Here is a 12,218-nt window from a genome sequence, read left to right on the forward strand (position 1 = left end):
AAAGCTTCTTTCAAGTAAAAGAATAGTGAAGGGGCTGCCCTATATTGATGCCCCTAATAATATATGTGAGAGGTGTGTTTTTGACAAACATCCAAAGAGAAGCTTTTCAAAGGAGCCTTACAATAAAGCAAAAATATTACTTCAACTTATCCATATTGACATTTGCAGACCGATCACTCCAAGCTCATTTGGAGGTTGTCATTATTTTCTAACTTTTATTGATGATTTTGATAGAAAAACATGGGTGTACCTCTTGAAGGAGAAGCCAGAAGCATTTCAAACTTTCAAGGAGTTTAAAGCTTTGATGGAGAATAAAAATGGCTATACCATTAAGGCGTTGCGGTCAGATTATGCAGGAGAATTCACATCCAAGGAGTTTGAAGCTTTTTACAAATCTTATGGTATTTGGAGATCTTTGACTACACCATACTCATCTCAACAAAATGGCATCGTGGAAAGAAAAAATCGGACTATACTTGACATGGTCCGTAGCATGCTTAAAACAAAGGAGATGCTAAAAGAGTTTTGGGGCGAGGCCGTCAATTGTGCGGTCTACTTACTTAATAAATGTCCTACAAAAAACTTAGAAGGAGTAACACCACAAGAAGTATGGAGTTGTTACAAGCCCGATATCTCTCATTTGAAGGTATTTAGGTGCATAGCTTATACACATATTTCCAATCAAAGGAGAAGCAAGTTAGATGACAAAAAGCTTATCATGCATCTTCATTGGCTATAATGCAATATCCAAAGCCTACCAACTCTATGAACCAAAAGAGAAGAAAGTCATTGTAAGTCAAAATGTGGAGTTTCAAGAAGACGACATCTGAAATTGGAGCACTAACATGATGATGATACAAGATGAAGAGCAAATTAAGGAGCAAACTAAAGAGCCAACACCACCTTCATCTCTTACTTCATCGTACGAAGATGGTTCAACGCCACTAAACATAAGAAGCATTCAAGATTTATATGAGGTGACAACTCTCCTAAATTTAATTTATCATTTTACTAATAAAACAATATTTTTTTTTGAAGATGCTATCAAAAATAAGAAGTAGAGAAAAGTTATGAATGAAGAGATAAAAGTCATAAAGAAGAATGAGACATGGGAGCTCACTTCTCTACCAAGAGGGCTTGAACCGATTGGAGTAAAGTGGCTTTACAAAGTCAAGAAGAATGCACAAGGTGAAGTGAAAAAATATGAAGCACAACTTGTAGCTAAAGGCTACAAGCAAAAAGTCGGGATAGATTAGGAGGAGGTCTTTGCTTCCGTTGCTCTAATGGAGATCATTTGCTTGGTGATTTCTTTGGCGGCTCAAAATAAATGAAAGATTTTTAATTTGATGTCAAATCAGCCTTTCTTAATGGCTACTTGAATGAAGAAGCGTACATTGAGCAACTCAAAGATTATGTCAGAAGTAGGTAAGAAAATAAAGTATTGAAATTAAAAAAGGTGCTCTACAGTTTGAAGTAAACACCCGAAGCTTGGAACTCAAAAATTGATGCATATTTCAAGATCAATGGCTTGTTCAATGTCCCTATGAACAAGCTCTCCATGTCAAAGAGAAGGATAAAAACATGTTACTTATCTTGTTGAATGTTGATGATCTTATCTTCACCAGCAATTCTATACAATTGATCAAAAAATTCAAGTAAGCAATGATGAAGGAGTTTGAAATGACTAACATGGGACTTATATCCTATTTTCTTGGCTTAGAGGTGAATCAATTAGGAAATAGAATTTTTTTTTCTCAAGAGCACTATGCAAAGGAAGTGATTAAAAGTTCAAGATAGAAGATTGCAATTCTACTAGCACACTAGTGAACTATGGTGCAAACTTGTCCAAAAATGATGAAGGCAAGATGATTGATCCTATATTCTACAAAAGCTTGGTAGGGTGTTTGAGGTACTTGACATGTACAAGATCGGACATACTATATGGTGTTGGTTTGATGAGTTGATTCATGGAGGAACTAAAATCATCTCATTGAAAGGTGGCTAAGAAAATTCTACATTATATTTAAGGTACTCTAAGTCTTGGCTTATTCTATTCTCATTCTAATAATTTTCAACTTGAAGGCTATTCCGATAGTGATTGGGGTGGAGACTTGGATGATCGAAAAAATATTTTTAGATTTATATTTTTCATGGGTGCTACAATATTCTCATGGATGTCAAAGAAGCAATTGATTGTTACTCTCTCAACTTGTGAAATCGAATATGTTGCAGCATTTTCATGTGTTAGTCATGCAATATGGCTAAAGAGCTTGCTAAAGGAGATTAATTTTGATTAAAATGAAGCTACATAAATTTATATTGATAGCAAGTCGGCAATTACTTTAGAAAAAAATCTGATTTATCATCAAAAGAGCAAACATATAGATTTTCACTTTCATTCAATCCGGAAGCATGTGAAGAACAAAGATGTGGAGCTTATTTATGTAAAGACTCATGATTAAGTTGCAGATATTTTCACTAAATCACTTGGAGTTGATCTCTTCAACAAATTCAAAAGTTTACTTGGTATGAAGGATGGAAGATAATTAAGTTCAAAAAAGGGTATTGAAAATAAATAAATTTAATTGTGCATGGAATCAAGAGATGCTATTTTCTAGTCAAAAAGACCTTTTGTATTCCCAAGAGACCTTATTTTAAGAGAATGTATTAATATTATCTTATTATTAGCAATGACTTTTAGTGTTTTCGATGAAATGCACTTAGAATTTTTTTTCATGTATAAAATCAAAGTGTCATTCATAAATATAACTCTTAGTATTTTGTGTAGAGGATAGTTAAAGGGTTATAATACTCTCTATATAAAGGGATATATTTTAGCCATTTGGTGTCAAGTGAGTTGAAGGAGTATCAAACAACATTAAAGTTTTCTTCCTCTAAAGAGCTCTATTCTCTTCATTCCTCAGTAAGAAATACTACAATCCTCCTCTCTTCCTTTATCCACCATAACATAAATAAGGAGCTAAAAGACCGTATAGGAGAAGGATAGGACCGCAGGATGGATGCTTAAACAAATCAGGTAAAATAGAAATTGCCAAAGCATAAGACAATTTGAGGGAAAAACTTCTTGAGATAGCCAAAGTTCACCTGTAAGCATTGAACACTTTGTGGAGAGAATGAAATAGCATCGCCACCCCTATTAAAAGTGCAAAATATAATAGTGCTACCTTTCCTTTGAAGCTTCCTGAAAACCCACACGCATCCACATGAGCCACAACACACCAATGCAAAATTCTAGCTGATGGAATATACACAACTACTGGCATAACAGAGCCAGCAATGTATAAGATAAAACCTCCAGACAATTGATGAAGCCAATAAAATTGAATTGTTGATGAAATCCATGTATAGTGGTTGTATACTTGACTATTGTTGTATCCTTGTAGTTGCATATACCATGGTTCAGCAAAATAAGATATGAAATTTGTAATGAGGCAGCATAAGAAGAAGTATGCCCTTGGAGATAGTATGAAAAGATCAGCATACCCTCCAATTGATCCAAAAAAGATGAAACCAATGCCGCGTGCAAGCATGTTGATAGTAGCCCCATATCGTTGAGTCCATGATGAAAATGATAGTCTTTTGGTAGAGATAAATAAAGTAGGGACATTCCATTGAAAGGAGTAGATACTGAAGAATAGTAAACAGTTGGAATGAGCATGACAAAATTAATGATACTTTTTTATCTTTTGAGTTGTTTTGCTAGATTGATTGGCTCAAGATCTTTGGTCTTCATCAGGACCCCATGAAAAAAAATCGGATCACTTCTTATTGATTCATTGAAAATGATTCTGATCTAGTTCATGATCTATTAGAAGTAGAAAGTGCTATGGTGGGATTCTTACGAATAGAAAAAGATTGCAATCAATTTGATAATAATCAAGTGACATTACTTCTTTAGTCCGAACCAAAGAATCGGTTAGATATGATGTAAAATGGATCTCATTATATCATTGACCAGAGATTTCTGTATGAAAAAATACGAATCCGAATTTGAAGAAGGAAAAGGAGCCACCAACGCACAATAGATAGAGGAGGATTTATTCAATCACATAGTTTGAGCTCTCAGAATATGGTGCCCTTGTGGCAATCTATTTGATTATATCGAAAAGCTTACTAAATTAGGATTTTCCTATTGGGGTGGATCATGTCATATGATAAGAAATTTTTGATCATGAAGGAATCAAAATCTTATTCCAAAGAAATTCATGAAAATGACTTTCTTTTCAAAAATACTTCACTTTTTTGGGGGGTGTCATGTCAAAATAAACTAATGCATGTGGTAAAAAATAAGTAATCAATTACCTTTTTCACAAAAATATCTTGGAGATTATGTAATGCTTACTCTCAAACTATTCATTTACACAGTAGTAATATAGTGATATTCTTTATTTCTCTCAACATCTTTGGATTTTTATCCTATAATCCAGGACATAATCCTGGATGTAAGGAATAAAAAAAGATATTTTAGTTTTTCCTACTATTTCTAAACTTTTTTTCTTATAAATTCAAGGTTTCAATTAAACTTTTTTGTTAAATTTTTTTATTGTGATTCGACATAACATAAATGGAATCACACTCTATAGGATTTGAACCTACGGCATCAGATTTTGGAGACTCGCATTCTGCCGAATTGAAACTAAGAGTGCCTTATTATTATAGGAGATACGACTATAGTGTAAAAAAAAAAAAAAATTTATCCCCAAACTTAGCATGCAAAAATGAAAGATTATGTCCAATTTCAATTGATCTTAATTAATTCCTCGTTACTGTCTATAAGAGAAGTAATAGATAGGGATGATAGGATTTGAACCCACAACATTTTGTACCCGAAATAAATGCGCTATCAAGCGACACTTCATCCTTTTTTAAAGTTCTTATACAGTATTATTGTACAAAATTCCTATCTTGTTTTCCACATTATTATTTTTTCTCTCTATCTATGTACAATTTTCTTATCATTTCTTTTTTTGGTTTCATATAATAAAATTATTTTATGCATCTGAAACCTAACATATAAAAGAAATAAAAATTTATCTTAGAAATGATTCATCGAAATAATGAGTCCTCCGTTCCATTGATATGGACATATCTGAGATCAACAAATACTCAGGAGTTCCTCTATTCAGTCATTTTTCTTCTTCTTATAGCTGGATATCTCGTTCGTATACCTCTTCTCTTTATTTTCGGAGCCTCTAGGGGAATTACAGATAGAGTTACAAAAGATCAAACCTTTAATGATCCTATCATACATGGTTGAGTTGCAAAAACTTCTAGATAGATTTCCTACATCTGAACTGAATTCTTTCTGATTAAAAAATTTGCTTCTAGTATATAACAATCATGAACTAGCACACAATTGTAGAACATAACCACAATACATTAGATAGCAGTAACAACTGTAGCAGAAGAAGGAAAGTAGTTGAAACAGTTAAGAAAGTAACATCCTTGCGTAAACAAAAAAAGAACAAGTTAAAGCAATCATTTTTCTCTTTCTATTGTTTTTTATTTTTTTCCTTAATTTAAATTTTTTTTTACTTTTTATTTATTTATTTTTTTCTTGAACTACTCTTTTTTCAGATTTGTTTGAATCCACTTATGAACTTGTTGATGGCCACTCTGACAATTCAGAACCGTTGCATCCATGTACGACCCTAGTAAATGAACTCAATAAAGACCTCAAAAGAGATCAACTTGTGTAGGATAAAAGACAGCCAAGTAACATATGTGTGTTGATTATATGGCTGCTGTTGTGAACTCCATATAGGAAGACTAAGCAAATGAATGCAGAACCGCCGTAAAAGTTTGAAATAGTTAAGAAGATGAAATCCCTGCAAAAACAAAAAAAGAATAAGTTAGAGTAATCAATTCCTTTTTTCTATTGTTTGTTTTCTCTTTTTTTTTTTTTGTTTTTTTTTTCTTTTTCCTTTTGTTTGTCATCCTCTTCTTGAATCTCAAACATTTTTTCTTTCTTTTATTTTTCTTTTTTTCATTGAAGTACTCCTTTTCAGGTTTTCTCAAAACCACTCTTGAGCTTGTTGTTGGCCACTTATAGGGGTAATAACCCTCATAACCATGTATAGCCAAGTAACATGGGTATGTTGATTGTGTAGGTGATGCTGTGAGCTCCAAAAAAGAAGACGATGCCGTTCAATGGAATGAGAAGATGTAGGGAATGAGAAACTGCCATTCAAGTGACTTAATTATAAAACACAACTACTAGTTGCAGCAACACAAAAATGTACCAAGGCTGTGGGCATACAAAGCATAGCAGAAATCCTATGCAGGCCGAATATATAGCAAAGCTGAGAATAAAAGAATTAATGATGCCAAAGAAACTGGATACTATACCCATCAGCTGACATCAACTGCTGGCATATTATCCCATGTAAAATCCCCAAAACATGCCAATTCAACCATATAATCTGCCACCTGGTTGCCTTCCCAGTAAATATGAGTGATTGTTAAAGAACTTGTAGTTAATTTCCAGTTCCACAAATCTTTGAGTAGAGGATCATGCAGCCGATCATGGAAATGGTAACTAATAAGCCAGTGAATAATTGGAGCAGAGTCACCTTCAAGCCAAATATGTGTGGCTCCATGCTCAAGCACAGCAGTCCGAACCCCCCACCAAGCTGCATACGGAACAGTGTTTAGAAACAAAAGCTTACCACCCACATGAATAAACTAAGCATCATGATTCCTTATGATATAGACTGCCGCAGCCTTGCCATCTTGCACCGAAGCATCGAAATTTGCCCTGAGTTTGCCAATGGGTGGAGGTAGCCACAAAACCTGAGGTGATGAAGCGAACACCTGATAAGAAAAGAAGGGAGAACTATCCTGTTGTGTTGATACATGGAGAATATGTAAGCCTTATGAAGAAGTTGAATCGAAGTTATAGGAGGGTGATTAAAAATTTTGTCATCAATAACGAGTTTGCCATAACATCCATACAACGTATGCCAAAAGTATTTTCTACTCTTGCAACGCCGAGGAATTTGACAAATAATCAATTAATTCCGGCAATGAAGAAGGAAGGAAAGATACTTGATACATGTTACATAGCAGCTGCCAACACTCTTGGGCAAAGATGCAAGAAACAAGGACATGATTAGTATCTTCGGTATGAGAAGGGAAAAAATCACAAACCTGTTGGTGCACCGGAATAATAATAATATTAAAATGAGCTAAGAGTTCTTTACATGGTAGCCTACCCCCAGCCAATCCTCCACCAACAAGTCTTAACCTAAGGGGGAAGAGGTAATTTCCAAATCCCTGCACAAGTAAAAATAGTTACAACACTTGCTGGGAGGAAAAAAGATGAGATAAATCCTTTAGAAAAACCTGTGGTAATTTAGTTTGGCCCTAAGCAAGCTGATCAGGCTAGAGACCAGTAGATATAGGCATCCGCAGAATTTGCTCCATCGTATCAGCCATCAAATGGTCAATATTCCAAGTTCTACTTTCAGTAATAAGTCGATTAATAGAAATTATATCAGCACAATATTGATTCATATCGAGATACGTGGACCACATAGTAATGGGAAGCATAGAAATCTAAGGATCATTATATATATTCACCAAGTCACTGGATCTTATAAGCCTTTGGACTTCAAATTGCACTACATGACCAACATCACAAATTTTCGTCCAAACAAACAGTGGAGCAATGTCGAGATTTGTGATAATGCAACCAAGAACTAAGAAAATGATATTTAGGATAAACTAACCTAGCCCAAAGAGATATAGGATTCAAAACAAGCCGGACAACTAACTTACATAAACTATAATACCTACGTTGAACTAAAGATTGAAGCCCTAAACCTCCCTGAATTTAGAAATTTGCAATGATCTCAACTATTCTCTCCATATTTCAATCAAACCCACGGGTCCCACATTAGTTTTATATGGAATGGGTGCTGCGGGAAGAGAGAGAGAGACCACTCATTTTGGGTCGGGGGTTGGATCCCTGGCCCACTTGAGCCCAGCCCATTTGTAGCTCCAGCGCCCATTTCTTAAAGCTAGGGTTTAGTGCGTTCGCTTCTTTCCTCTGGCGGCTCTGGAGAGAGAAGCGAAAACCCTCGCGACCGGCCCCGGTGAGATTTCCATCCCTTTCGATTCGAAATATCTGTTCTCCTTCTGATGTCTAGGGTTTTTCCTCCGATCTCTAGGCTTTGGAGTACGAATTCCGCATAGCAATCGCTTGTATTTGTCTCTTCTATTGTTATTGATTCTGAGTATGAGATCTGGGTCCCAAGAATGAGAGCTTTTATATTATTTGGTTTGTTTCTTATGGTAGGACAAGAAAAGATAGCATTTTGGTTTGCAGATATTGTGATTAGAAGTCTTGGTTACTATTTCGTGATCATGTTATCGAATGCTTTATACTGGAGGTTGGAATGTTTTGATTGTGGACGGAGTCGTTGTTTTGGAATGAGAAAGACGGCATTTGTTTGTTCTCGTTGGGATCCCAGTTTTGGGTTTTGCTGCTTGATGTTTGGAAGGTTGTTTTAGAGGGTTTTATCGCTCTTGCTTGCTGCTTTACGAGTATGTTTGCTTAGTCTAGGGACTAAGTAGTCAGCATGTCAAGCTTATAGTGTTTCTTTTTCTAATAAAAACGATTTTGTTAGGTTAAATTCATGTTGAAAGATCAGAGAATGTTCACATTAATGATCTTTAGCTGCTTTTGGGAAAAAATGTCTGGAAACAAAACCTCATGCAATATTCTCTTGATTTGTCTCATGGATTTTTTCGTCATGATTTGGCCATTGCTCTCTCTTTCTAAGCTTCCAGGACGTGGGATGGTTTTAATACATGCAGAGTTCGATCCTTCTTTATGATTAGAGCGTATATTAGTCAAAAACTCAAAATAATTATATAAGATTAACTAGCTTTACACCTTGTAATGTAGATTTGCTGCCACTTGAGGACCTGTCTGTCAGAAACCGGAATACTTTTAACTAATAACAGGTGAGGGCTATTAGTTAACAATAAACAAGGGAGAATAGTTACTACCAAAAAAGCAGATAAAAATGAGGGAGAATAGTTATAATGGTGCAAACCAAGTCTTAGCCTTAAGTCATATAAGGTTAAAATGGTATCCTAGGTTTTTGTTTTTTGGTTGTTTCACTGTCACAACTTTCAATATATCTCTTACCGTTGCATTTGTCATATGATATGTTGAGTTCATTTCTTTGATACATGGCTGGAATTTCCTTTGCTTAAATTGCTTTGTAGATTTTCAATCATCCTAGTTCTTTTGTGAAAGACCTGTTGGTTCAACTTCTACATTTTTGTGAGTGCTTATAGTTTTAGGTTTTCTATCATGCATCAGAAATTTGGAGGCCAGGTAGTCATCAAATATCCAAATAAGCGCTGAATATATGGAGTTCTATTCGACTATTATTAAGGCTTTGCATGTCATTGTCGTGCCATTGCACTCACTAGTTAATATTTTGTAAGCACACAGACATATTCATTTGGGCTGCACCTATATACTTATTTTGTTTGATTGTTTCTGCTTTGTAGATAGAAATATAATTTAACCTTCTAAAAACTGCTTGTTAGGCCTGAGTGCAATTGGTATAATTTTAAAACTTGGTGCAGTTATCATATTTTGATGGTGTAATAAAGTAACTGTGGGATCATCAGGTACAAAATCCTAATTCCATTATGCATATTCTGCTAGCCTTATACTTGACATGGTAGCAATTTTAAGATTGGGCAGACACTGCCCTGGTTTTAGTGTATAAAGGTTAAGATTACAAATGCATGATTGTGGGCCTCTTTTTGATGTGCTTGAAGGGTTTATTTATGTGGGCTTCTTTTTGATGTGCTTGAAGGGTTTATTTACTCCCCTATTTAGATACACTCACTATGTGTCTTCCAAATTAGTGCTCATGGAAGTTGCAATCAAAATAACTGGAAACTTAAGTAAGAGTGTATTTATCAGTTCCCAGTACCAAATGAGGAGCTGGCATTAAAATTTGAAGATTAAAATAAAAAAAAAATTTAAATAAAAAACCTAAACTTCAACTTTGTGACGGACATGAAATAAACCATTTTTGTTGTTTTAAATTTTTGGCTCATGCTTGTTGGACCCATTCATGCAACAAATAGTGTGATTTTATATAAAGATGTATTTCCATCTTATTCATGAAATTATTATCATGTTATCGTGAACCCTTATGATGTCATATGTTGTAAACTGTGATCCAGATAAGATGCTGCATATTCTGATCCCACAATTAGTTCTTTCTTTCTTTTTTTTTTTTAGTAATGATTTCAGCTATGCTGTTGAACTGCACCTTGAGATGTTGGATGTTGCATGCTTGCACACATTCTAATGTTTGGAAATACTTTGTGCTTATTACATTTGCATTGGAACTAAGCATGATATACCATGAGAAAATTCAGAGGACATATATCTGTATGGTTTGCTCATTCACATTCATATTTGTTGTTGTTGTTATGATGTTATTTAGGTGAAGAGTCATGGTTAAACACAACAATGTTGTGCCAAATGGGCACTTCAAGAAGCATTGGCAGAATTATGTGAGGACTTGGTTTAACCAACCGGCTCGCAAGACCAGAAGACGCATCGGTGGGCAACACTTACCATCTTTCTATGTTGTAAATATCTTAGTGTCCTGTGAGCTAGGGTTTTGAGCCCCATATGCCTCCCCCACCCCCTTCTTTTTCTTCTCTCTCTTTGTGCTTTTTGTTGCTTGTTTGTGCTAAAGGCAGCCATGTTTATTTATTTATGTATTTTGGGTTTCTCTTTGCTTTTATACATTTCTTATATGTTGTGCATTACCATATTGTTATTGCAGCCAGACAGAAGAAGGCTGTGAAGATTTTCCCACGTCCTACTGCCGGACCCCTTCGCCCAATTGTTCAATGCCAGACCCTCAAGTACAATATGAAATCTAGGGCAGGCAGGGGTTTTACCCTGGAAGAGCTTAAGGTAATTATCAAGTATAGTACTTTTTGTTTGTGTTCATTAGTTGTTTGGAAGTTCTTGAGATAGTTCTTGATCAAGACGAATGCTGCAAAGAACACTTATCATCCTGATTTTCTACTTTGGTAGTTGAGGGATGGGGGTTCTGTTTTGCAGTCATAAGTTTAGACTAGAATTCAAACATTTCAATTGATATGCTTCATACTTTGTGAAGTATAATTTTGACTTTTGACTCACAGTGGCTTGAGGAATGGTAGAAGAATGATTTGAGAGAAAAACAAGCAACTTGTTGTGTAGAAATCTTTTTCAAATAGAAGCTAACATTTCTTTTAGGAAGAAATGCAGAAAAAGCACCCATTCTTAGATAAATCAAATAAAGCACTTGTTCCAATCATGGAGCAAATACAGCCATCTTCTTCTACGAGAATTGGTGGAACCCAAACTTGTTTCAATCATTGCTCAATTTTCTATAGGGGATGCATATACCTTATGTTACTGTCAAGGAGCTAGTTGACCACGACCAGAAGATTCTGTCTCAAGAATATCTGATAAGAGCTTAAAAATTCAGGATTAGTAGGGAAAAGTGAATCCCTTCATCCATGCCATTGTAGCTTTTACACTATCGATCTCTAGAGTCATTACTCTGGTGATTTGATAGTCCTGAGAACTACACGTATTTATCTTTGATAAATGGACTAAAGAAATAAGCAAGTGTAAAATATGGATCCTTATTGTATTAGCTCCAACTGGCATATAGTTTTATGCCTATATGAAGATAAATCATTAGTTCTTTGACGATTTATAGATGAATTGGACTGTGCAGGCAGCAGGCATTCCAAAAAAGCTTGCGCCTACCATTGGAATTGCAGTTGATCACCGCCGAAAGAACCGTTCCCTGGAGGGTCTCCAAGCGAATGTCCAAAGGCTTAAAACATACAAGGCAAAATTAGTTATCTTCCCAAGACGTGCACGCAAGTTCAAGGTAACCTTCAGATCTGTATGTACCTCTTTTTGAGTGCTTGATATATCCACAAACTCATGCTGGTGGTCTATTCTGTGTCAGGCTGGTGATTCTGCACCAGAGGAGCTTGCAACTGCAACCCAGGTCCAGGGACCATACATGCCCATTGTTTGTGAGAAGCCTTCTGTTGAACTAGTAAAGGTCACCGATGAGATGAAATCCTTCAGGGCCTATGCCAAGCTTCGTGTTGAGCGGATGAACCAGCGCCAGGTGGGT

The 12,218-nt window shown here is 35.5% G+C and overlaps 1 protein-coding gene across 2 annotated transcripts in view; it reads left to right on the forward strand.

Annotated features, from left to right (window-relative positions):
- Positions 1 to 7,981: 7,981 nt before the first annotated feature.
- Positions 7,982 to 12,218, forward strand: part of LOC105033541 (large ribosomal subunit protein eL13z) — a 4,449-nt gene continuing 212 nt past the window's right edge. The window contains exons 1-6 of one of the 2 annotated variants that reach the window (XM_019846684.3): positions 8,087 to 8,117; positions 8,933 to 8,991; positions 10,506 to 10,624; positions 10,854 to 10,987; positions 11,805 to 11,963; positions 12,045 to 12,218. The exon at positions 12,045 to 12,218 is cut by the window's right edge and continues 212 nt beyond it. In XM_019846684.3, the coding sequence (XP_019702243.1) occupies positions 10,516 to 10,624; positions 10,854 to 10,987; positions 11,805 to 11,963; positions 12,045 to 12,218 (576 nt within the window). In that variant the 5' untranslated portion in view covers positions 8,087 to 8,117; positions 8,933 to 8,991; positions 10,506 to 10,515. Of the gene's footprint in view, positions 8,118 to 8,932; positions 8,992 to 10,505; positions 10,625 to 10,853; positions 10,988 to 11,804; positions 11,964 to 12,044 lie in introns of both variants that reach the window. The other variant, XM_010908404.4, reaches the window with a different exon arrangement.

Source organism: Elaeis guineensis, chromosome 11, assembly GCF_000442705.2.
Source record: "Elaeis guineensis isolate ETL-2024a chromosome 11, EG11, whole genome shotgun sequence".
NCBI classification, from domain to species: domain Eukaryota; kingdom Viridiplantae; phylum Streptophyta; class Magnoliopsida; order Arecales; family Arecaceae; genus Elaeis; species Elaeis guineensis.